The sequence below is a fragment of the Ovis aries genome, chromosome 9 (genome assembly GCF_016772045.2).
Source record: "Ovis aries strain OAR_USU_Benz2616 breed Rambouillet chromosome 9, ARS-UI_Ramb_v3.0, whole genome shotgun sequence".
NCBI classification, from domain to species: domain Eukaryota; kingdom Metazoa; phylum Chordata; class Mammalia; order Artiodactyla; family Bovidae; genus Ovis; species Ovis aries.
The window spans coordinates 1,649,323-1,676,947 of NC_056062.1; the positions used below are offsets into that span (position 1 = coordinate 1,649,323).

Sequence of the window (27,625 nt, forward strand, 5' to 3'; positions counted from 1 at the left end):
CCCACTCCAGTACTCTTGCCTGGAGAATCCCATGGATGGAGGAGTCTGGCGGGCTGCAGTCCATGGGGTCCTGAAGAGTCGGACATGACTGAGTGACTTCACTTTCACTTTTCACTTTCATGCATTGGAGAAGGGAATGGCAACCCACTTCAGTGTTCTTTCCTGGAGAATCCCAGGGATGGGGGAGCCTGGTGGGCTGCCATCTATGGGGTTGCACAGAGTCGGACATGACTGAGGAGACGTAGCAGCAGCAAGGAGGCCTTACAAATAGCTGAGAAAAGAAGAGAAGCTAAAGGCAAAGTAGAAAAGGAAATATATTCCCATTTGAATGCAGAGTTCCAAAGAATAGCAAGGAGAGATAAAAAAGCCTTCCTTAGTGATCAATGCAAAGAAATAGAGGAAAACAATAGAATGGGAAAGACTAGAGATCCCTTCAAGAAAACTAGAGATACCAAGGGAACATGTCATGCAAAGAAGGGCACAATAAAGGATAGAAATGGTATGGACCCAACAGAAGCAGAAAATATTAAGAGGTGGCAAGAATACACAGAAGAACTATAAAAAAAGACTTTCATGACCCAGACAATCACGATGGTGTGATCACTCACCTAGAGCCAGACATCCTGGAATGTGAAGTCAAGTGGGCCCTAGGAAGCATCACTACAAACAAAACTAGTGGAGGTGATGGAATTCTAGTTGAGCTATTTCAAATCCTAAAAGATGATGCTGTGAAAGTGCTGCACTGAATATGCCAGCAAATTTGGGAAACTCAGCAGTGACCACAGGACTGGAAAAGGTCAGTTTTCATTCCAATCCCAAAGAAAAGCAATGCCAAAGAATGCTCAAACTACCTCATAATTGCACTCATCTCACATGCTAGCAATGTAATGCTCAAAATTCTCCAAGCCAGGCTTCAACAGTACATGAATGGAGAACTTTGAGATGTTCAAGCTGGATTTAGAAAAGGCAGAGGAACTAGAGATGAAATTGCCAACATCCATTGGATCACAGAAAAAGCAAGAGAGTTCCAGAAAAACATCTACTTCTGTCTTATTGACTATGCCAAAGCCTTTGACTGTGTGCATCGCAACAAACTGTGGAAAATTCTTAAAGAGATAGGACTACCAGACCACCTGATGTGTCTCCAGAGAAATCTGTATGCAGGTCAAGAAGCAACAGTTAGAACTGGACATGGAACAACAGACTGGTTCCAAATCAGGAAGGAGTACATCAGTGCTGTATAATGTTACCCTGCTTATTTAACTTTTCTCCAGAGTACATCGTGAGAAATGCCAGGCTGGATGAAGCACAAGCTAGAAACAAGATTGCTGGGAAAAATATCAAAAACCTTAGATATGCAGATCTCACTACCCTTTGGCAGAAAGCGAAGAAGAACTAAAGAGTCTGTTGATGAAAGTAAGAGAAGGGAGGGAAAAAGTTGACTTAAAACTCAATATTCAGAAAGTGAATATCATGGCAACTGGTTCCATCACTTCGAGGCAAATAGATGGGGAAACAATGGGAACAGTGTAAGACTTTATTTTTGGGGTTCCAAAATTACTGCAGATGGTGACTGCAGCCATGAAATGAAAAGATGCTTACTTCTTGGAAGAAGATCTTTGCTTGGAAGAAACTATGACCAACATAGCCATCATATTAAAAACCAGAGACATTACTTTGCCAACAAAGTCTGTCTAGTCAAAGCTATGGTTTTTCTAGTAGTCATGTATGGATGTGAGAGTTGGACTGTAAAGAAAGCTGAGTGCCAAAGAAATGATGCTTTTGAACTGTAGTGTTGGAGAAGACTCTTGAGAGTCCTTTGGACTGCAAGGAGGCCAAACCAGTTCATCCTAAAGGAAATCAGTCCCGAATATTCATTGGAATGACTGATGCTAAAGCTGAAACTACAATACTTTGTCTATCTGATGTGACGAACTGACTCATTGAAAAGACCCTGATGCTGGGGAAGATTGAAGGCGGGAGGAGAAGGGGACAACAGAGGCTGAGATGCTTGGATGGCATCACCAACTTGATGGGCATGAGTCTGAATAAGCTCTGGGAGTTGGTGATGGACAGGGAAGCCTATTGTGTTGCAGTCCCTGGATTTGCAAGTAGTCGGAGATGACTGAGCGACTGAAATGAAATGAACTGAATGAAGGTAATGGCGACCTCCTTCAAAAGGTCCTTTGCAGGCACTGTGGCACTCAGTGCCCCAGACCCTCCAGCAAGCCACTGCTGACCCATGCCTCCACCGGAGACTCCTGGACACTCACAGGCAAGTCTGAGTCAGTCTCCAGTGGCGTCACTGCTCCTTTCTCCTAAGTCCTGATGGGCATAAGGTTTTGTTTGTGTCCTCCAAGAGTCTGTTTCCCCAGTCCTGTGGAAGTTCTGTAATCAAATCCCACTTGCCTGTGAAGTCAAATTCCTGTCAAATTCTCAGTCACTTTGCCAGATCCCCAGGTTGGGAAATCTGCTGTGGGTCCTGGAACTTTCTTAACAATGTGAAAATGTCTTTGGTTTAATTGTTCTGCAGTTTGTGGGTCATCTGCTTGGCGGCTTTAGAGAGGGCTTACTGGTGACCTCCTCCAAAAGGGCTTATGCCACAGGCTGTGTGACCCAGCTAGCTGCACCGAGTCCCTACCCCTGTGGCAGTGCACTACTGACCTGTACTTCCACAGGAAACTAAATACAGGTCTGGCTCAGTCTCTGTGGGGTCTCTGGGTCCTGGTATGCACAGGTTTTGTTTGAGCCCTCCGAGTGTCTCTGGTGGCTATAGGGTTTGATGCTAAAGATGATTTTGCCCCTCTTACCATCTTGCTGGGGCTTCTCTGTTGCTCTTGGATGTGGGGTATCTTTTTTTTTGTGGGATCCAACATTCTCCTGTCAATAGTTGTTCATCGACAATAGCGTATATGTTGACAATATCCATGGGAATTCTCTGGTGGTCCAGTGGTTAGGACTCTGTGTGTCCACTGCAGGGGACCAAGGTTTCCATCCTTGGTCAGAGAACTAAGATCCTGAAAGCCTCCATTCAGCCCCTGGGCTGTTCTAACAGTCGGGGATCCATCTCTCACTGGGGGCCACAGCTCCTGCCCGGGGTCCTGCCCTCAACTGGCTGAAAGCAGAAATGCACCCGCCATTTGCCATGAGACACCAAGAGAATTATAAGAGAATTACATTATCTCCAGCTTTTAGGGATTCGGTAAGTGTCTGTTTTCCAAATGCACCTTAGCAATTTCAGTTTCAAAATCCCCATTTGTTGACAATGTGCTCTGTTTCTATCACAGAACCAACTATACCACCATCTCTCTGTCTTTGATGTATAAATTTGGCTGTTCAAGTAAATTCAGCAACTATCGGTTACTAAGTTAATGAGGTGTTAAAGATGCTTGCATTCAGAGATTATTTACATTAAATAGAACCTCCAAAGGTGAACTACCTCTGGGGAAAGATGAAATATTTGTATCACAGGGCCTGTGATGCTATCTCTGTGGTTTACAATCTCAAGCACAGGAAGGAAGGCTGGTAGCCAATCTGGGAAAGGAGAATTTGCAAACTTTTTTGGTGGAGGTGGTACTTTTCTGGTTATATGCGTCATTTGGTGAGTCTGAGAGCTAATTTTGGGTATGTCAACCCAACCACCAGAGATTTCTACAAAGTGGTGATGTGTAACTGTGAATGAGCATTTCTGGCTGAGCGCTGAGTTCCCTCCACTTTTTGACACTAACTCTTATGACATCTCAGCACTGTGTCCAGGGTAGGATGAGACAATGAATATGAAATTCTGTAATAAATTGTAGAGCACCCCAAATATGCAAGTGGTCATTAGAGTGTAAAAATACATACTGAAAAGTATTTCCCATCGTAAGATTGATAAATATTTTTGTCAATTCAAACATTATGTATTTTTTTTCTGATCTACAGTTTACTTTTTGAAATCATGACAAATCAAATAATCTCCCTGAATTTTAATTTCTCTGTTAGCAGTATCAGCTTACCTAATTAGTTAAAATTATGCTGTTTCTATAAAACATGCAAAAAAACAAGATGTGATATAAAAAAAGCATAGCACTCGAAGCTAGAGACTTGGGACTCTCACCCTAACTCTACCATATCAAGCGTACCAGCTTAATATCTCTTCATTCCTATAATCCTTGACTGAAAAGGAGGAAGATGCCACTTCCTCATGAAATTTCCACGAGGCTTAAATGAGATCTTCCAGTTTTGTACAGTGTAAAGCATTTTAGAAACAGGTTTTATTGTCTAATTATACAGTTGAGAACAGGAATATGAAGTCATGGTGTGAAGAGATCAGATTGACGCTGAAATCACAGCCACAGCTAAAATTCATACAGTATCCGTAATGTTTCCAAAGGATGAGTTTAAATGGGCTTAGAAAAAGGTTGTCATTTTGTTTATAAAAATTGTTAACTGGCCTGCTATGAAACAGACACCCAAGTGCTCAGAAAGAAGGACTATTTCTTTAACTCTGATTGCTCAAAGGTGAGAAAAGCAGCCACCATGTACAGAAACTGGGGCAGGAATCTTCCTGTTAATCTCTGCAAAGCTAGCAGGAGACAGGGGATGAGACAGTAGTTACTTTCTCTGGGAGGTTTTCGTATACCAAGGTGTATACTGATTGACCCAGCCCCAAATATGTGAAGGAATTAATTTGACCAGATTGTTCAATATATTCTTAGTCTAATGATAAGCATTTTGTCATTTTTCTTTATATGATCACATTTTCATGTGAAAAAATGAAACACTTTTGGTGTATAAGCCACATAGTTGTGACTGAAATCTTCCATATCTCAAAACAAGGAGGTTATTTTATCCCTTTACATGTTTTTATTTCTGATAATTCAAAGCTATCTCTGAAATTACTTTTTGAAACCAGCCTGTATTATGGTCTTAAAATTATTTGGTACAGATACTAGTTATGGGATATACTTCAATATTTATATTCTGATATTTATAAGATTCCTAACTTTCTAGTATTCCTTTTTTTTTTAGCTTACATTCCAAACAAAATAATCTAAATCATAACAAGATGGATGGTCTTAATGAAAACCATTGCAAATTTAAATCTGTAACAGGGTTCACTCAGAATCATGGGGTTGTGGCAAAGCACAGAAATTATTTTTACTTTAAATGGGCTAAAAGACAGAGAGGAATACATGAAAAATTATTTCACATAGTAAATATGAGTCATTTTATCTTTCCTACCTTTAAAAGTTATGTAAGTGTATTTTTGAAACTATGTAAAGTTTCAGGGTTCAGAACTGCTCCTATAACTGTGACGTCTGTACCCCTTACTGCCACGTGGATCTGATGTCACATCTCCAGAGAAGTAAGTAAAGTACAATTTCTGAAAGTTCTAAACAACCACAGCAACAGAAAACACACACACACACACACACACACGCACACACACACATCTGTGCTTTTAGAATAATACGTTTATATAGTCTTTAGGAAATCTACAGCAGACTGTATATATTCCCCATATTACATAACAATAAAATGGGTCTAAAAACAGGTCTGAGGTGACTGATGACAGGAAAAGGCTGTCCATGTAGAATAGTTTAGAGAAGAATAAATTTCCTGTGTAGACATGTTTTTGAGGCTTCATGACTGAGCCACTGCCTTCCCAGAATCTACACATACAAAGAACAGTGTTGTACCCTGAGGAGCAAATCCCCAAATTTATAATCGCAGGGACTCTGCTCCCTTTCTCCCAGCACAAGGACCTTTCATAATCGGACTTGGGGATTCTTCCTATAGGAGGGAGGGTGTCCCTGCCACTTCCAACTGACCAGGCTTCCTCTGTGACACTGAGCACTCCATTCACGGGCAGACCGGCTGTCACGTGCAAAGTCTCGGAAAAGCCAGCCAGGAAACCCTGTGGAAGAAACCAGGGTTTATTTGTTTTCATGGTCTGGGGACTGGGTGTTACCCATAGGTTTCAGCAGCTGTAGTGCTGGGTGATGTCCTAGCAGAGATTCTGGATACAAACATCAAGGAAAACTCTAGTCTTTATCCAGATCTCACGCCCAGGCAACATTAGCAAAACAGTATTAACTTTCAATGATCCTGACTGTCAATCAATTTCCACCTGCCTTTACATTGCAGAGACACAGAAATGAAAAATAGGGAGATCAATGAAGATCAATACACTCTCCTGGTTTTAATAATATAAATAACAAGAATAATACTCAAGTGACAAAGATGAATTTTAAGGTAATACAGATCAAAACAGAAGTTCTTATGAGAGACTGATACAGCTTACCACTTATAAATATACTGTGAAACTATAGAAGAGTAGAAAATAAATTCACCCTAGCAAACATTTTGCATTAAAAACATGTTTTAAAACCAGAATTCCCTCCTGTCAAGTAAGTTACCATAAATACTGTTTCTTTTTTTCTTTTCTTTTCTTGTTCATTTGTCATTGTTTTGTTTTTTTTTTTTATTCTGGCTATGCAAGCAAATAATTTATAGATCTACTAAAGGAGATTGTTTTAAGTTAGAAATTCCTTGACTGGCGATGGGAAATCAATAGGCAAAGCAATCTGGAGAACACTTTACACCTCCACATTATTCTAGAGAAAACTGCTTAAGTACCCATATTCATACACCTTCAAAATTATAGCCATCAGAAACCAGACTGCAAAACACCCCAAGGTCACTGGCCTAGATCGCCACCACAGTGCCCAAACAGTCAAGCTGTTCACAGGCACAACCTTTCAACTGGGCTCCCACTCTGGGTGGTAGGAGGAAGCAGTGCAAGTATCAAAGCACCAAACAAACCAAAGGAGAGAGGCACCCTCAAACCACACGTGCACACAACACACACTGTGTCACACCATCAGTTCAGGTGATCAGAGATTAACCTACTGGCAGAGGAAAGGAATTCTTTCCCAGAAGCCTTGAACATTTAAGCTTTGGATAAATGAGACCGGAGTTACAATTCCAATACAATCATTTCAAAATACATCCTTCTTAGATTAAACCTTCATATCAAAGGTTGTTACTTGAAAACTTCAGGATGGTTTGCTGGCCTTCAAAGTGTTCAGCATGTTTTCCTGGATGCTCATGGATGCTGTCTTGGGAAGGACGGGCTTCCGCTGGTTATTTAAACCCAGGACTCCACAGTCATCCAGCTGCACTGACCTACCCAGGCACAGCTCAGGGAGGATTCTGGAACACCCTATCCCTGGATATTTCTGACATGTTTAACTCAAAGCAGTAATGCAGAGCAAGGTCTTGGTGAGGGAGATGCAATGGATGCATTTAGCTGTTCTAAAATCTGGCTTGGCATGAACCCAGAGCACAGCCATGCACCTGGACTGCACGCCATCCCGTCTGCCCCACCGTTTTACTATGCTGTCCTTTAGCGCCTTATATATTATACAGATTATCACACAGATCACACTGCTGCTGCTGCTGACTGTCTTCTCCAGGAAACCGTACAGAGGAGCCGTCTTTCTGGAGTCTGTGTCAGGACCATCAGTGAGCACTGGAGCAAACACGTTATTTTCGTGTTATGGATGCTGTCCATTTTTAACTAATGATATTTTTCTCAAAGCACATGTGTTAGGATGTTTATGGTTAAATCTGCAACTAAGTGCCTACCTTGATTCTTCCTTCCCAATCACTTTTACACATTTTTCACTGATTCTATATGGCTGTATTTTTACATTTTAGTGAAAATGTTAAGTCTCTTTGGTATAGAGGTAGACGGCATAGTGGGAATAAAATAAAATTGAGTATACATAGAATAATATTTATTATATTAACTATAAACCCTGTTTTTGTTAAAATATAGATTTTTCCATCTATCATTCTCAAAATGTCCTTGCTTCCATGAGAAATAACTAAGATGCAACTGATATACAGATGTTAGCTTATCCTGAGCTTAAACCAAAGCATTCAGTAAACAGCAAATTACTGTACTTTACTTGGGAATCTTGCCAAAGAATGGAAAGCAAGCAATAAAAAAAAAAAAAAAAAGATTCTCTTCGGACAACCAGTATCACAAATCTGAGCTCCTAGATTGTGCTTTTTTAAAAATCCAGCAGGCTTCACTCATAATTTTATGGTCACAACCATATGACAGTTTTCTCTGAAACTCAACCCCACAGGATCACTGAAGATGCACATTGTACACCAGCAAGGAGCTGCTACAGACAAACACATTGAAAACAATGAGAATTCTAAGAGAACAGGAATGGGAAACTTAAAAAAAAAAAAAAGCACAAAACCAAGTCAAACAAGTTGGCAAGGCTTTACCTGCCCTCAACACTTCAAAACTGTGAGTCGCTATGAGCAAACAACTGTACTACCAGGGAACAAAATAAACCAAATGTAAGACACTAGCCATTAGGCAACAATTAAAAAAATTACTTTATGACATATAAACTCGTATGAAAAGAAGATGAAACCCTCTTCCCCCCTTTCCTGATTTAAAACAAAAAAGACTAAGTTGCAATTCTGATGAGAAGTATCTGACTTAAAATTATAAAAAAGGAATATCATCAATAACAAGGTGGCTGGTAAATATTAAGCATCTTGTTAAACTCAGCAATCCAGGGATGGAGGCTACATTTTCACAATTTCAAAATTATTACTCATCAATACTATGAACAACAGAAACATGTAGCGCCTGCTTTTCAAATACTGCTTTAAATTTCCCATGTATTAAAGAGTCATGCACTATGAATATTATTTATTTTCTCTCTTTGAACGCTGCATTTTGACATTTTGCGAATGCAATTAAAAAACATGAGAAAAAGATGGTTGATTGCTTTTTGCATAATATCCTACACACAGAGTGGCTGAACTGTCTTCTAAAGATGCTTAACAAAAGTGATGTTTCTCAAGTAAGAACAAAGCAAAGCAAACAAAACTACCTTTTCTCAGTACACTTAAGTTCAGTCACTCATTCGAGTCTGACTCTTTGCAACCCCATGGACTGAAGCATACCAGTCCTCCCTGCCCATCACCAACTCCCGGAGTTTATTCAAACTCATGTCTATTGAGTCGGTGATGCCATCCAACCATCTCATCCTCTGTCGTCCCCTTCTCCTCCTACCCCCAATCCATTCCAGCATCAGAGTCTTCTCCAATGAGTCAACTCTTTGCATGAGGTGGCATAAGTACTGGAGCTTCAGCTTTAGCATCATTCCCTCCAAAGAAATCCCAGGGCTGATCTCCTTCAGAATGGACTGGTTGGATCTCCTTGCAGTTCAAGGGACTCTCAAGAGTCTTCTCCAACACCACAGTTCAAAAGCATCAATTCTTTGGTGCTCAGCTTTCTTTATAGTGCAACTCTCACATCCATACATGACCACTGGAAAAATCATAGCTTTGACTAGATGGACCTTTGGTGGTAAAGCAATGTCTCTGCTTTTTAATATGCTGTCTAGGTTGGTCATAGCTTTATTTCCAAGGAACAAGCACCTTTGAATTTCATGGCTGCAGTCATCATCTGCAGTGATTTTGGAGCCCCCCCTCCCCCACCAAAAAAATAAAGTCTCTTACTGTTCCCATTGTTTCCCCATTTATTTGCCATGAAGTGATGGGATAAGATACCATGATCTTAGTTTTCTGAATGTTGAGTTTTAAGCCAAATTTTTCCCTCTCCTCTTGCATTTTCATCGAGGCTCTTTAGTTCTTCTTTGCTTTCTGCCATAACTGCTGTGTCATCTGCATATCTGAGGTTATTTATTTTTCTCCTGGCAATCTTGATTCCAGCTTGTGCTTCATTCAGCCTGGCATTTAGCATGATGTACTCTGCTTAGAAGTTAAATAAGCAGGGTGAGAATATATAGCCTTGATGTACTCCTTTCCCTATTTGGAACCAGTCTGTTGTTCCATGTCCAGTTTTAACTTATTGACCTGCATAAAGATTTCTCAGGAGACAGGTAAAGTGGTCTGGTATTCCCATCTCTTTAAGAATTTTCCACAATTTATTGTGATCCATACAGTTAAAAGCTTTGGCATAGTCAATAAAGCAAAAGTAGATTTTTTTTTTTTCTGGAACTCTCTTGCTTTTTCAATGATCCAGGGATGCTGGCAATTTGATCTCTGGTTCCTCCTCCTTTTCTAAATCCAGTTTGAACATCTCGAAGTTCATGGTTCACGTACTGATGATGCCTGGCATGAAGAATTTTGAGCATTACTTTGCTAACATGTGAGATGAGTGTTAATTGTGTGGTACTTTGAATATTCTTAGGCATTGCCTTTCTTTGGGATTGGAATGAAAACTGACCTTTGCCAGTCCTGTGGTCACTGCTGACTTTCCAGATCTGCTGGAGTATTGAGTGAAGCACTTTCACAGCATCATCTTTAGGATCTGAAATAGTTCAGCCAAATTCCATTACTTCCATTAGCTTTGTTCATAGTGATGCTTCCTAAGGCCCACTTGACTGCGCATTCCAGGATGTCTGGCTCTAGGTGAATGACCACACCATCGTGATTATCTGGGTCATGAAGATCTTTTTTTTTTTTTTTTTTTTTGGGTACAGTTCTTCTGTGTATTCTTGCCACCTCTTCTTAATATCTTCTGCTTTTGTTAGGTCCACACCATTTCTGTCCTTTATTGAGCCCATCTTTGCATGAAATGTTCCCTTGGTATCTCTAATTTTCTTGAAGAGATCTCTATTCTTTCCCATTCTATTGTTTTTCTCTATTTCTTTGTATTGATCGCTGAAGAAGGCTTTCATGTCTCTCCTCGCTTTTCTTTGGAACTCTGCATTCAAATAGTTATATCTTTCCTTTTCTCCTTTGCCTTTAACTTCTCTTTTCTCAGCCATTTATAAGGCCTTGTTAAACAACCATTTTGCCTTTTTGCACTTCTTTCTCTTGGGGACTGATTTCCTTTTCTAGAGGACTGATTATGCAACGGAATTAAATTATGAAATAAACAGACATTTGTTGAAAAAAACTGAAACTGAATAATGTGAGCACTGTTATGAAAAATTTTCAGTGACATTAAATCTGAAAGTTGAAATTACCCTTTAACTACTTCATAAAATGAATAAATTGAATATCTTTTCAATAATGTTAAAAGTAATAATTTTTACATGTAATTTCTATATCAAACTTTATTAATCCATAAAAAAACCTTTATGTAATTTCTCCCAAAAACTATGAGCACATTTAAGATTGCTCAAAAAACTCCAATGATCTTAACTACATAAGATCATTATACTGCACTTGATTTTATATAAAGAAACTTAAATTTCAGTTAAGATATCTTAATGATCACAGCAAGAATGAGCTGGAGATGTGGATATAACTTACGAGAAATACCTAATTATTATGCTGCTGCTAAGTCGCTTCAGTCGTGTCCAACTCTGTGCGACTCCATAGATGGCAGCCTACCAGGCTCCCCTGTCCCTGGGATTCTCCAGGCAAGAACACTGGAGTGGGTTTCCATGTCCTTCTCTACTGCAGGAAAGTGAAAAGTGAAAGTGAAGTCACTCAGCTGTATCCTACTCTTAGAGACCCCACGGACTGCAGCCTACCAGGCTCCTCCATCCATGGGATTTTCCAGGCAAGAGTACTGGAATGGATTGCCATTGCCTTCTCCAAATTATTATAGTGATTATAATATTAATGGTTCCAATATTATTAAAAATAAGAGCTTGCCTTAAAATTTCCCCAAATATACAGACTTTTATTTTATATATATTTTAAATCAAATTAAAGGCTAATCTCCATTTTAAAAGGAGTCAGTAACATCTCTTAAGTTCAAGCTCATCTTCTTTCTACCTGGCAAGACTCTAACTGTAGCATACACCTTTAGGTATAAGCAGCTCATTGTTCATATTTCAAATATATTTTTAAAGAACTTGGATTAAGATGATTGTTGCAACTGCATTCTAATGACTAAATACTTATTTTTCAAATGAGAAACTCCATATCATTCTTGCTTGTCTAGTTTGCCTTTTCTCCTGCAGAAAAGGGTCAAAACTTTCAAAGACAACATCTTGCTAGCCTTTATAATTTCACTTTTTACCAAGAATTTCAACAGCTCTGCTTGTTTTCTAAAGTGATGCACTAATAGTTGTGACAACAAAAAATTACACATATCTTTGAACCTACTACCGTCTTTGGTCAGGGTAATTGTCACTGTATCACATTTTAGTACAAACGTCCAGATAGGCTGTTACTTCAATGCACAGAAATGTGCCCACTGCCACTGACCTCTGTCAAAGCAACCAGGGCTCGTAGAGACCAAAGACAGTGTGTTCTGGACAACAAACACAACGGAGACAATTTCAAGCAAACACTCCAAAGAGGGATCCTTCTCAGGACAAAACATGGGTATCCCACCAACCTCTAGGGTCTTTCAGAATAAACTGGGGTTTTTTGAGGCTTTTGTTTTGTGCTCAATTGTTCTATCACTTTCCTGCCTTCACTGAATAGCTCTGACTGCAACAAAATCTAATAGACTAAGGCCAATCTTGCACAGAGATTTCTAAAACTATGCGTCCCACCTAGAACAACGCTGGCCTCTAAGTCAGGGTATCACAGCATTTGGTCAAAGAGACCTACTGTCAGGAAGAACCTGGTCTCTGTCAAGCTGTTCTGAACAGAAACAAGCCCTGTCCAGACCTCCAGGTTCAGGGAAATAAGGCTAGCATGCTGGCTATATTTGGGTTTTCAGTCATTTCTAATCCATTTACTTATATCAAGGTATCTAATGATTTATTCTTGTTCACAGAATTCAGCTTGGGTTGGATTTTTTTCTCTATGACCTGCAATAATATAACTCATAAAAACATCAAATGGAAATTAAGATTTTTTGTGTTTTTGTTTTTTTTTTTAAGCAAGAGCATTCTGAGATGGTTAGATAGCACCATTGATTCAATGGACATGAATCTGAGCAAATTCTGAGAGATATGTAGATAAGGACAGGGAAGCCTGACATACTGCAGTCCATGGGGTTGCAAAGAGTTGGACACAACTTAGCAACTGAACAACAACAAATCCTGAAGCAGGTCTTCCCAGGTGGGGCCTGGGGTCTGGGGTCCAACAGGCCAAGGTCTCTGATTACCCCAGTTAGCACCCAGGGGCAGGGACCTCCTCTGTTCCCCTACGACGGAGCTTGGTTTTACCTGCTAACTTCAGAATGGAAACAGGTTACCTTCAAGTTGGCAGACTTTCTCTACCACTGAATGTCAAGTCTCTTGTTTCTGTGACCTTTAGGGCAAGGTTTATAATCTGGGGCTTCCCTGATGGCTCAGATAATCGGAAAGAATCTGCCTGCAATGCAGAAGACCTGGGTTGGGAAGATCCCCTGGAGGAGGGCATGGCAACCCATTCCAGTATTCTTACCCAGAGAATCCTTATGGACAGAGAAGCCTGGCAGGCTATAGTCCATGGAGTCGCAGAGTTCTAAGAACAGCACAGCATTATAACCTGGGATATGTGAGCTGAGCCTTTGGACATGGTCTCTGATTAGACTCAGGGGTTCAATGCACCCCTTGAGATTGTATGGAAAACTTTTTGTGTGTGTAAGTGCCCCTGTTTCTTCAAGTTACCTAAAGGGTTCATGATCTTTATCCAAATTAATGGCAAAGGAGTGACAAGTCTGGATGAAGGTGACTCAGCCTGGGATCTGCTCTACCACCTGGGTGCCTCACCTCAAGCTCCTCTCCCACAGGGCCCCAGCCTCAATGAGAGGTTCTCATGAAGACCCCCATTTAAGCTAGACATTCAGGAAATCCAGAAACCATACTTAGGGAAAATGAGCTTTGTGGTTACATGTAGAGAGCAAAGAAATTAACATCAGAAAGCACATTTGTGTGCTCTCAAGACTCATAAAGCACATTTTCAAGAGCCTTTCATATCGATAGGCAAGAGAAATACTATATACAGATGTCCTATTCCTCTCTGATCTCCCTGATGAGTAGCTTCATTTCAAAGACATTTTCCTAAATGGGAAAATACAGAATAAATAATAAACTTTATATAATTTAAATATAATTTAAACAATTTTGTATAATTTAAATGTTATTAGAAATTATAATTATAATCTTGAAATAAAAGTAAAACTTCAAAGTGAATAAATATTGTTCTAATTTGGGCCTGCTTAAATGTTAAGAAGAAGTTTCAAGGGCTAAGCATTCCCTGGAGAGAAAAAAAGAAAGAAAAAAACTGTCAGAAACTATTAGTAAGTCTAAAATATACAACAGATGTTACACTGCTGAAAACGTATTTGATAGAACCTACCTTTTATTACTATCAATATGCCCCCTTTTACTGAAGTCAGCTTTAAAATTTGTTCAATGTTTAGAGTTTGTCAACATTTATCTCTCAAATCTTTAAAACTTACACAACTCATATAAAACTTTCTTTGAAGCAACTGATCTAAATTAAGTGGGCATCCAAAATTCTTCCTTGCTCTTCTGCAACAAATTGACCAATTCATTATATGGTTACAATAGTTCCCTTCTTTAATGACTAAAGATGGGCTGCCTGAAGCAGGCTGTCCAAGACCCAAACATATCTCATTAGCCTGCAATTTACAAGCCAGATAATAAATATTGTAGCAGTCTCCTTAATTCAGTTCAGTTCAGCCACTCAGTCCTGTCCGACTCTTTGCAACCCCATGAACTGCAGCATGCCAGGCCTCCCTGTCCATCACCAACTCCCAGAGTTTACCCAAACTCATGCCCATTGAGTTGATGATGCCATCTAACCGTCGATGCCATCCAACCATCTCATCCTCTGTCCTCCCCTTCTCCTCCTGCCCTCAATCTTTCCCAGCATCAGCGTTTTCTCAAATGAGTCAGCTCTTTGCATCAGGTGGCCAAAGTATTGGAGTTTCAGCTTCAACATCAGTCCTCCCAATGAACAACCAGGACTGATTTCTTTTAGGATGGGCTGGTTGGATCTCCTTGCAGTCCAAGGGACTCTCAAGCGTCTTCTCCAACACCACAGTGCAAAAGCATCAATTCTTCAGCACTCAGCTTTCTTTATAGGCTCAACTCTCACATCCATACATGACTACTGGAAAAACCATAGCCATGACTAGATGGACCTTTGTTGACAAAGTAATGTCTCTGCTTTTTAATACGCTGTCTAGGTTGATCATAACTTTCCTTCCAAGGAGTAACCGTCTTTTAGTTTCATGCCTGCAATCACCATCTGCAGTGATTTTGGAGCCCCAAAAAATAAAGTCAGCCATTGTTTCCACTGTTTCCCCATGTATTTGCCATGAAGTGATGGGACTGGATGCCATGATCTTAGTTTTCTGAATGTTGAGCTTTAAGCCAACTTTTTCACTCTCCTCTTTCACTTTCGTCAAGAGGCTCTTTATTATTAAAATTATAAATTCTTCGATGGATTCCTCTATGTCGTAACTTGACATACTTCTTCCTAATCTCTCTGGCCTTGGAAAATTGAGAACATAAATCATTTATTTCATTTATTAAAAGTGTCTGTGGATTACCTGGAGAGGTTCAGGGAAGAATATAAAGAATATATTCTTGAAGATCACTCAGATTTTTGTCTTTCTTTTGCAAATGCCTTTCTCCAAACCTCTGACAGTGCTCTCCTCAGGAATATTCCCAGGGAGTCCTTGAAAATGAGCACACCACCTTCTCCTGAAGAGTTGTCCAACCCCAGGCAATGACTAACAGCACCCCGTAAAGTCAGAAAGTCGGAAGACAGCTGAGGGGACCCGCTTCCACCCAATGGAGAGTCACTTTCCTAACAAGGCCACTTCCCTCCATGCGTGTCTCACACAAGACGGGCTCCCCGGAGCTGGGCAGAGGAGCCCGCCATGCTGTTCCTCTTTCATCACCCACTGCTGCACAGTGACGGGGGAGCGTCACGGCCTCAGCCTTCCCCCTGCAGGTGGGTCTGCATCACCCAGTGGTGATGAGCATGAGCACAAGATTCACCCTCGTCACCCATCAGGGATGATCAGCTACACTGCCAGCATGTGACTAAGTTTACAATCAAGTCCTCTATCCTCGCTGAGGCAACATGAAGTGTGTCTAGACTCAGGGACGGGAGCTGGCACTGGACAGGCAGCAGCTGATCCACGCTTCATCAAGGGGCGGGTGAGGGTGGCTGGAAGCTGCCCTTCCGGTCACCTCTGGTTGTCAGATCCTACGCCTGCCCTCAGCAGAAGGCGAACCTCTTGAAAGTCCTCTACTGAGAAGAGAAGACGGAAGCTGCCCTCGGCTGCCCTCTGAACACGCGCGCTGCCAGGGAGGCGAGCCTGCAGCCCTGGCAGGCGTCCAGAGCACTCTTAGTCTGCATCAGCCCCACACCACTGCGGCAGGCCCCTGTGACTCCCGCCCCTCCTGGGGGCAGTCTGCCAGCAGGGGCCCTCAGGACACCGCGGACTCCTCAGGGCCTGTTTGGCAAAAGACTTACAGGGGAGCTAAGAGATCTATCAGTTTAAAAGAGCTGTAAGCTGCCTTTCAGAAAAGCCTCAGTTGCCAAAATGCTGGGAAGGGAGGACTCAAAGAGCTTCATGGCCCCCCTTTACTCAGAAGATTGTCTACCTTTAAAAACTTCACAGTGGGGTCTTCCTCTGCACAGACAGCACCATCAGACGATCTGAGCACCTGAACACTGTGACACTACCCCTACTAAGACGAGCAGCAGAGTCTTCCCCACACTGGCATATGGAAATGGGGGCCAGGAGGCCGCTCCATCATCTGAGGATACATACCCAAATCTTGGACCCGAAGCACTGCCTGGCCCTCCCCCTTCTTTCTGACTTGGCTCCCCGGTCCTCTTATCCTAGCAGGTTTTCCTTCAAACCACAGCTTAACATCACACAGAAACTCAGGCATTTCCATAACACGCTTCACAATCAGGGCCATCAATCACAGGAAACCCAGCCTCAGCAACCTCTGTTTCAATGCTTCAAAAGAGCAATCTATATATAAACGCACTCCTTTGTATTTTTAAGATTAAGGTATGAGGCCTTCTGATTTCAGTAAAATTCAGTAAACAAGGAAAACAGTTGTCTTGGGTCAGTAAGAAAAGGAAAACATGTACTTTCTGAATTAATTGTATATTGTACATATATCAAGTTGAGAGTTAAATACTAAATCATAGACAACTAAATGCACACTTCAGATATTCACTGGAAGCATGAAACATGAAAATAACCTCATATAATACAACTAGATGATTACCATTGCATTCCAAAATGATGTTAATAAAATATCTGTGCAATTTCCCTGGTCAAATTCCTTATTCTCTCCTGATAGACTCTAGATAAAGCATTTTATTTTTTTAATTGAAGGATAACTGCTTTACAGAATTTTGTTGTTCTCTGTCAAACCTCAACATGAATCAGCCATAGGAATACACATATCCCCTCCCTCTTGAACCTCCCTCCCATCTCCCTCCCCATACCACCCCTCTAGGCTGATACAGAGCCCCTGTTTGAGTTTCCTGAGTCATATCTTACTGTTTTGGATGATAATGAAACAAATATCCCATTCATTTTACACTTATGCATAAGATTAATATTAGAGCTGGGTTTACCTGTTCCTGAGTGCAATGTACGAAGGAGTAGAAGCTGCAGAAACACAGCCAACATAACAGCAGCACTGGAGGGGTTAAAGAGCGGCTGCTGGCATCGGACCACTAAACTCTAGCTAGCAATGGCAGCGAATCCCCAACACAGTCAGAAATCGACTGAAATGCAAAAGAAATGCTAAATAGCATCCCCTGTGGTCCTTGCATTCTAAATCAACAACAAAAGAAAAAATCCTGCAGTGTCCAACATTACAGAGTGGTGACACTAAACAAGGCCAGAAGTGCCGCTGTCATCCAAACAGATCTCCGCAGTGTACAGATTCTCATTGATTACCGCATTACCGATCCAAAGTGCTCTGTGCTACGCTACAGAGAACTCTGCTGTGGCAACCACTGAAGCCCTGGCAAGTCTGTGATTAACCGTTTCCAGAACCAACGCACAGAAGACGCTACCTTCCTGTAGGCAGAGACCTGAAACGCTGTGGTCCCTTCAAGCCAGCACTGGATAGAAGTCCCAGGCAGAGGCTTGAAAAGCCCCTCCTCTCATCCCTCTTGTGACATTTCAGAGAGACATTCATGGACTGAGATGACAAAAGCAAGCAGACCCCTGCCAGTCAGTAGACCCCAGGACACTCACCTGAGATGATCCTATCCCATTCTCAGTCTCGGGCTGCGGTCCTGCCAAGCTCTGTAAACCCCATCACTTCCTCTGCAGGCTCCCTACCTGGGACTTTACTCAGCCCAGGGACGACTGGCAGGAGGAGACGTCAGCCAGGAGCTCATGAGTGACCAGGAACAGGACACAGAGCTTCCTCCAGCTGTGCTGGACGAACGCCCAGCCTGCCGCTCACCGGGCTCATCTCCAGGGGGCAAAAGGACAACCCAAATTGGTGTATCTGAGAGCTCGGGAGATGGGGTGGGCTCTCAGCTTCAATATTTTTAAAGATGCAGGCCTCTGACGACTGTGGGATCACATTTCATGGCCCACTAGACATCCCCCCCTGAGACGGAATCACCCTCCTCTCACCAGATTTCCTACATTTCTTGACCCCCCGCCCTGGACCATGTATAACAGAACAATGATCAAAATGAAACTTTGAAATGCTTTCAAATGATGTCACTCCTCCAAAGTCATGTTTATTGTGGCCTATCAATCAATTTCCAGAATAACAAACTCTTCTAATCTAATCTAAGGGAAAATCATTGAAAAATTGGTGCCTACTGCTTCTAGTTTGCTTTAGAAAATGAAATGATCAAATGACATAATGGCAGAATTAAGACCCAGATTTCATTTATCTAAACTAAGTACACTGTGCTTAAAGTATAGATACTGGTCAAAAATAACTATCAGCAAATGAAAAAACTATTCTGAACTATGGATCATCTCCTTTTGCCTGGAAAATCCCATGGACAGAGGAGCCTGGTAGGCTGCAGTCCATGGGGTCGCGAAGAGTTGGATACGACTGAGCATCTTCATTTTCACTTTTCACTTTCATGCATTGGAGAAGGAAATGGCAACCCACTCCAGTGTTCTTGCCTGGAGAATCCCAGGGATGGGGGAGCCTCGTGGGCTGCTGTCTGTGGGGTCACAGAGTAGGACACGACTGAAGCGACTCAGCAGCAGCAGCAGCATGGATCATCTCATCATTACCAAGGCAAGTGCAAAATACCAGCTTGAAACAAACTTGACTAACGTGAACATTCTCCTCCTAAAACAAACAAATGAAAACAGGTTTTTGGTCTCTCCCTAGAATCCTTATTTTTTTCTTTACCCCAAACTTCCAAATATGCTTTAATAAACTGCTACTGCTGCTGCTAAGTCGCTTCAGTCGTGTCCGACTCGGTGTGACCCCATAGATGGCAGCCCACCAGGCTCCCCCATCCCAGGGATTCTCCAGGCAAGAACACTGGAGGGGGTTGCCATTTCCTTCTCCAATGCATGAAAGTGAAAAGTGAAAGTGAAGTCGCTCAGTCGTGTCCAACTGTTTGTGACCCCATGGACTGCAGCCTACCAGCCTCCCCCGTCCATGGGATTTTCCAGGCAAGAGTACTGGATTGGGATGCCATTGCCTTCTCCATTAATAAACTGGCTCGAATCAAAAATTAGCCACATGGTTGCTAGTTGAAAAGAGAAAGGGAAATACACATTAGTTGAGTGAGCCTATGCCAAATATTGTGCTAAATAAGCATGCGCATTATTTTTAATTCATGTATTTTTCATAGGCATATGGCAAAGTTGATATTACTTACCCCATATTATAGATGAGGCTCAAGAAGCCAGCAAACTTGCCCTAGGTCACATTTTTCATGACTAGCAGAGCTGGGATTGGAACTTGGCCTCATCTAACTAGGAGGCCCAGCTTTTCATGAACCCGGTACATAGACGCTGCAGAGATTATTTTTGTAGATCACCTTGAAGTCCTCTCAGGTTTTGTCAAAGTGCTAGGGATTTGGTGTAGAAACTGGTGAGGCAGGAGGGCTGACATTCGTCTACCTCTGTGTCCCACGTTAGGAGCCAGGGAATATTCTCCAGACCAGCCTATGGGGCAACACGTGCTCTGTCATACAAACACACCAGCATCCGGGTCTAGAGATGGAGGTGCTGGCCCTACAGGTGCACTGGGGAGAACCAGAAGAACAGTCACACCCTCAGTAACCAATGCCCTCGCCCCCAGCTGAGCCTGGCAGCGTGGATTCTGACTGTGGGGAAGTAAAAGAGGCTGTGGATATGGGGATTTCCAGTGGTTACTGACTGGTCCAGTGGTTAAGATTCTATGCTTCCTATGCAGGGGACATGGGTCCCACTCCTGGTCCAGGAACTAAGATCCTACATGCCCTAGCGCATGGCCAAAAAGGAGTCTATGGATCTGAAAACATTTTCTGTACTAATGTTTTCTGTGGCTATCATCATACCTCAGACTTCCCTGGTGGCTCAGACGGCAAAGCGTCTCTTTCCAATGCAGGAGACCCGGGTTTGACCCCTGGGTTGGGAAGATCCCCTGGAGAAGGAAATGGCAACCCACTCTAGTACTCTCGCCTGGAAAATCCCATGGACAGAGGAGCCTGGTAGGCTACAGTACATGGGGTTGAAAAGAGTCCGACACGACTATTTCTTTTCCATATTTCTCTTCTTCTGTTGCTTTTTTTTTTTTCTTCCCATTTAGCACCTGGAATGGGCTTGTTTCAAATGATAACATCATTTGAATGCTACTCATCTAATACCTATCCCTCATTTCATCTTAGAAACTTATGTTAATTTGATATAATTATCTTGAGTTCCCTACATGGAAACAAATTGCTATTTTGAACCAAAGATGCTTGATAAACCAAGTAAAGTCTCTGAAATGGTACATACAGCTTCCCTAATTATAGAACCCAAATAAAAAGTTGAGTTTTAAGAGTGGCTAAGGTTGACCTTATTTTAAAAGACCCTCTCCTGTGTCCAGGTACTGTTTACTCTGACATCCCATGAATGGTAAGGTGAAGGATGTCTTTCATGGAGGCCACTGTCCACATGTAAATAGGAGGAAAAAATCCCACTTCCATCTGTCAATTCAGAGATGTATATTAACAATATTTACTCATTGAAAATATTTCTACCACTTTGTCTATCTGAGCCATGTGCATCCCTCTCTGGGGCTATGTGTCTCACAGCATGCTACTCAGCTGTGGGCCACAATCACCCCAAAGACCAGCTAATTTGTCTTTGTCATTGCTGTTCAGTAGCCTAGTCATGTTTGACTCTTTGCAACCCCATGGCCTGTAGCGTGCCAGACTTCCCTGTCCCTCATCAACTCCCTGAGTCTTGCCCAAGTTCATGTCCATTGCAACGGTGATACCATGCAGCCATCACATCCTGTCTCTTAGGAGAAGACACATAAGACCTAACACCAACCACGATGCTGAGCTTGCTTCACATACACCACTGACTGCTTGTTTTGTGGTCAGCGTCATGGCTTGTGTTTGTGAAAAGCTCCAGCTGTTTCACAAGCATTCAGAATCCGTTATTTGGATAAAGTGACACAAACTTCGCATTTGGCAGTAAAATCATCTATAGCATTTTTCTGTATTCCACATCTTCGATCTTTTTTGCAAGAGAGAAATAGAGATACAGGCATAGAAAACCAACATATGGACACCAACTGGGAGATTGGTATTGATGCACACACATTACTGATCATATGTACAAAGTAGGCACCTCATGAGATCCTACTGTAGAGCACAGAGAAGTCGACTCAGTCCTCTGTGGAGACCTAAATAGGAAGGAAAGCCAAAATGGAAGGGATATATGTATACATGCAGCTGGCTCACTTTTCTGTACAGCAGAAACTAACACAGCAGTGTAAACCAGCTATACTCCGATAAAATGAATTTAAAAATTCCCGTTTGGGGACTGATTCCCTACCAGTAATGACTCCAACTTCTCAAGTCTTTCTCATTCTTTAAATGCACGATAGCAAAGCACAGAACACATGGACTATAAACAAGACTCATGCACGATTAAACAGCTAGCTATTGCTTTCTCTTCAGAAAACATTGACATTCTAATATTTACCTCTTTCTTGACTTAGCCATTACTCAAGAAAATACAATCACAAATATGACTAACCACCCTATAACCTTTAGGGCTATCTTATAAGTCTCATCATGTCTTTTCAAAGAAAAACACAGATGATCAAGTTGAAAGCTGGAAACTGCTCTATTGAGAAAATGGAACAAAATCATGTTCTACCTGATGCACGCTGTTAATATTTGCATGGGAGGTAGATACAGTGTGAGCATTAAATACAAACTTGCATCCGACTAGACAAAACAATGAAGTGGGATCCCCGAGCCCCAGACTCTGGTCGGGCTTACCAGCACCTGCTCTCCAGGCTTCCACGCTCCCCTCTTTGGGGTTGACCGCCCTCATATCTTCCCACCCTTCTGAAGACACAGGTGTCCCGGGGGCACACGTGACAGCAGCTTCTCGGAGAAGTCCAGCCTGGCTCTGAAACAAGCTCAAGATCTCATCCAAGCAGCGTACACGGTGTCTCCTCCGGCCCTCCACTCAGGCCACTGAGCTATTTGGAGGTCAGGAGCAGCAGCAGATGGATCCCAGGGATGCTGCTATGAGTGGGAGAAAGTCGCTCTACACACCTAACTCAGGTCATCACAGGCACTGCCTGGACAGGACGCTGCACGTGAGCCTCGGTGGCCTGGTGGCCTGGAGCCTGGTAGCATTTACTGAGCAGAAACATATTGGCGTCTCTGCTGGGTTTTAACCAGATCCACAGGATTCAGGAAATAAGCTCTCAGCCAGATGACACTCTGCTCCAAGACCTTCCTTCTGTTTACCTACCCCCCAGTCATTCTAACTAGTGTCCTTTAGCCTGCTGTGTGCTCATTTGTAGAGGGCGCTAAATAAAGGCTTTTTATGACAACCACATGGCCAGTCGCCCATAGGATGACTCCTTAAAGCTCCAGTCTTCTGCCTCTGTGTAGGGACATTAAAGCTAGGTCAATGAGAAGGTTCCTTGGTATTAGAGCTCTGACTTGTGACGAAAAACAGTTTTGTTTCCTGAAGAAATATTTGAAATTAGGCTATCTTTTATACATATTATATATTCTTTATATAAAATTTTTCTCCTATTACACAAACTTTTACAGGTAGATTCCTTCTTCCTATTGCTGTATTTTCTCAGCAGAGGCAAATACTTTAAATACACACACACACACACACACACATACGGCTCTGGGATTCTTTTCTACTACCTGTGACATGATGTAACATTTCTAGACTATAAAGAGCTGTATCTTCTTTTAGATAAAATGCAAACTCCAACTTTATGGGAACAAAAAGGAATTAGGGAATTATATTTTCCTCTACTAACTAAAACAACAGATACGTATAACTTTAAGAATACACTATTGTGCAGGTGATCATTAGTTTTTGGATTTTAATATAAATAACATAAATTGTAAAAATGACGTATATGCAGATATACTTCCCAAAACATGTCCAGGGTTTTATTTTTAATGTGATCCTTTTAAAAGTCTTTATGGAATTTGTTATAATATTGCTTCTGTTTCATGTTTTGTTTTTTTGGCCTCAATGCATGTGAGATCGACTAGGAATGGAATCCACACTCCTTGCATTGGAAGCCCAAGTACTGACTACTGGACTGCCAGGAGAATCCCTCCACGGGTTTTAAAACAAATCTGAAAAGGGACCAGAATAGAGTGCATTATAAGGGAATCAACAGCTTATAGAAACAGATATGGAGTAAACATCCAGACTAGTGTCTCCTGGAAACTAAACTCTTATATTACCAACCCAATATTTCTATTTAACCAAGCTTTTAGTTTCCAAATTAAACTTTAGTACTAATACGACAGCTGGAAAATAGAGATAAAAATTATTACAGTCAAATGCCAATACTGCTAATGTTGAAATATTAATCACATAACAATACCCTGGGAACTAGAAGTTTGTTCATTTGTTTGTTTGTTTGTTTTCCCTCCACAGTCCTGGTAATTAAAACAAAACAAAATCTGATTTTAAATCACAAATCTCTTACTAGTGCACACTGAAGTAATAATCAGTTGGACACGACTGAGCGACTTCACTATCACTTTTCACTTTCATGCATTGGAGAAGGAAATGGCAACCCACTCCAGTGTTCTTGCCTGGAGAATCCCAGGGACGGGGGAGCCCGGTAGGCTGCCGTCTATGGGGTCGCACAGAGTCGGACACGACTGAAGTGACTTAGCAGCAGCAGCAGCAGCAGCATTGAATCTCTATGTTCTATATAACCCCAGAACATTAAGAAACAGCACTGAAATACTGTCTAGCAATGATTTGTGTGTGCATGCTCAGTCCTGTCCCACTCTTTTTGACTGCAGGGACTGTAGCCAGCCAGGCTCCTCTGTCCATGAAGCTTTCCATGCGAAAATACCAGAGTGGGTTGCCATTTCCTACTCCAAGGGGATCTTCCTGATCCAGGGATCAAGGCCGCAGCTCTTGGATCTCCTGCACCGGCAGGTGGATTCTCTACCCCTGTGCCACAGCAAGGTCCTGCACAGTAAATGTATCCATTATTCCTCAGCTGGCTCATCTGTGCAATGCCCTTTGCTGCTCACAACCATATCTCAGAGAAGTACAAGGTATACCTCCACATAGACAAATATACTGAGTAATTATAGACAATGACATTATAAGGTAGATTGCAAACACCTCATGGGATATAAGTAAAGCATCTACTTTTCCAAGAAGTTGCAGACTAGAGACAGACCAGGTAGAAATAACTCATTCTGAGAGCCACATGTGTATTCTTTTAATGCATTGGTATAATAATATAAATAATTCATTTTTTTTCCAGGTTGAGAACTTCATTCACACTTGCCTTTCCTGAGTCATAAGGCTGCAGCCTTTCTTGTATCAGGATTTATAGTTTTTCTACAAGGATTTGTTGGATACTAGAAGAACTCTGTCTATAAATCATCTAGCTTGAGAAAGTTTCAAAGGTCAAAAACACTCAAAGAATGTGATGCTATTAAGGACCTCTGGATCCCATATCACTTCGAAATTCTGAAATACAGGTATGGGAATTACTCTTTCCAAGTTGTACTGATGAAACCATTTTCCATGAAATGAACACAGACCCCCGAGGACCCTCCCTGTCCTCTGTCTCACAGTGTGAGTGTGAAAGGGATCTTTCAGGAAGAACTGGTCACCCAGCTTTCCTTGGTCTGTGCTCTCCAAGCTCGGGATCTTAAGGCTCCCAGATCACATTCCATACATCTACCTGGTATAGAATAAAGGGTATCAGAATAGCAAATAGCCCAACACATCAGATAGTGACAGGATATGAGCCAGGGCTGGTTGGAAAATTCCAGTGAGAATCTCTTTAGGGAGACTAGGGGAAAGACAACTCAGTTATGAAAGGTAGAGAAACAAAGAAAAGGCAAATGGCTATTCTGGAAAGTGACCACTTTGTAAGCCCAACTCTCCCCATGGAATATTCCTCCGATACACACCCTCTGACGCATCCCACACATCTCCTAGAGGAGACCTAGCAAAGCAGGACAATTGCAAATTAAGTGCTAATGTCATTGGTGGCAACATTCCCTGCTGGCTTGGTGGTAAAGAACCCACCTGCCGACGCGGGAGCCACAGGAGACACACGTTCAATCCCTGGATCAGGAAGGTCCCCAGGAGGATGAAATGGCAACCCAGTGCCCTATTCTTGCCTGGAAAAGCCCAAGGACAAAGGAGCCAGGCAGGCTACAGTCCACGGGGTCACAGAGCTGGACACGGCTGAGCATGTGTGCATGGCACTGTGGATGAACCTGGAGATGATCAAACTAAGCGAAGTCATTCAGATGGAGAAAGACACAGACCTTATGGCATCATGTACATGTGGAATGTGAATATCATACAAGTGAACTTATGTATGAAACAGTTACAGACTCACATAGGGAATAGGCTTGTGGTTGCCAAGGGGTATAGGGGGATGAGGGAGGGAAAGATTGAAAGATCTGGATTAGCAGTTCAAATTATTACCCATAGAATGAATAAACAAAGTCCTACTAGATAGCACAGGGAGCTATATCCCATCTTCTGGGATAAACCATAACGGAAAAGAATAGAAAAAAGAACACGTGTGTGTGTGTACATATATGTACATATAACTGAGTCACGTGGCTGCACAGCAGAAATGAGCACAACACTGTAAATCAACTACACTTCAATAAAATAAATTCATGAAATAAAACAGAATGAAATTGAGGGCTTTTCACAGTGCTGAGATACTTTAAAGGACAGTCAGAAGTTGAACATTTCAGCCTAAAGTCTGGCGTGAATGCTTTAGCCATTACTGCCCTGCTCTGTAAAACAGAAAACATGTCAAAAGAAAAAGAAACCCCAATGATAAAGCCAAAATATTGATTCTCTGAGGGCCACTTCATAGCACTTTTCTGTTCTTCAGAACATTGTTGTCATTGTTTTTATTTAAGTCAAGTCTGACTCTTTGCAACTCCGGGGACCATAGCCTGCCAGGTTCCTCTGTCCATGGAGTTTCCGAGGCAAGAATACTGGAGTGGGTTGTCATTTCCTTCTCCAAGGGATCTTCTGGATCCAGGGATCAAACCTGTATCTCCTCCTTGGCAGATAAATTCTTTACCACTGAGCCACAAGGGAAGCCCATTCTTCAGAACATAGGTCACTGATTATAAAGAAATGGAAGGCTTCTGAGCTTGAAGCTTTCTCTGATCAAGGGCCAAAGGAAATGTTAATTTCTTGCCTTGAGATTAAATCACAATGTATGCAATAAAAATTCAGTCTACAAAATCCACCTTAGGAACAGAAAGAGATTTCAAGTTCTTACAAGAGATACATTGTGTTTTGTTTTTTTCCTCCCAGTATTCAGACAGAAACAAGGTTTCTCATTTATCCAAACTATGTGAAATTTAATATTAATTTTCTTTTCATTGTGGGGGAAGCTCTCTGAGGGTCATATTCTCACACAGAGATGCCAGTTCCAATCACCTGCCTCTTGCAGGGACCACTGCTCCTCACAGCCCCAGGTTGCTTAAGGCCCCAGACATCACCTGTCTTTATCCAACTAGAGGCATTACTGAAGCATCATCCCACATCCTTATGTAGATGGTTTTCTCATTTACTTCTGCCATTTAGAGGTTTCTCTTTTATGCAAACTCAGTGATGCATTTTTAAATAAATATTTTCTACATCCACCATTTATAGATTTTTGCCAGTGGAAGTTTGCTCTTAGTTTCTTTAGCTTAGGCAGACTTGTAACTATAAATTGGAAATGGTTTCCAGGGGTGTGCTGCTCGGCTTTATCACCTGGATATGATAGCAATTTAAAATCTAATGGGTAAGCTCAAAATCCATTAAGGGGATATATTATATTTATTTGTCTTTCAGTTCAGTTCAGTTCAGCTCAGTCACGTCCGACTCTTTGCGACCCCATGAATTGCAGCATGCCAGGCCTCCCTGTCCATCACCAACTCCCGGAGTTCACTCAAACTCACTTTCATCGAGTCAGTGATGCCATCCAGCAGGACTACAATTGAAGTGGGATAAATAATATGATATCTT

At 41.9% G+C, this 27,625-nt stretch overlaps 1 protein-coding gene across 43 annotated transcripts in view; it reads right to left on the reverse strand.

Moving 5' to 3' along the window:
* RIMS1 (regulating synaptic membrane exocytosis 1) overlaps nucleotides 1–27,625 on the reverse strand; it is a 599,063-nt gene that overhangs the window by 201,150 nt on the left and 370,288 nt on the right. For 14 of the 43 annotated variants that reach the window (XM_027972792.3, XM_027972783.3, XM_042253835.2 and 11 more), the window contains exon 1: nucleotides 22,381–22,569. The exons of 13 other annotated variants lie outside the window; for them this stretch is intronic. In XM_027972792.3, the coding sequence (XP_027828593.1) occupies nucleotides 22,381–22,435 (55 nt within the window). In that variant the 5' untranslated portion in view covers nucleotides 22,436–22,569. Of the gene's footprint in view, nucleotides 1–22,380; nucleotides 22,572–27,625 lie in introns of those variants that run through there. 16 more of the 43 variants (XM_060393571.1, XM_060393568.1, XM_027972790.3 and 13 more) reach the window with 2 other exon arrangements.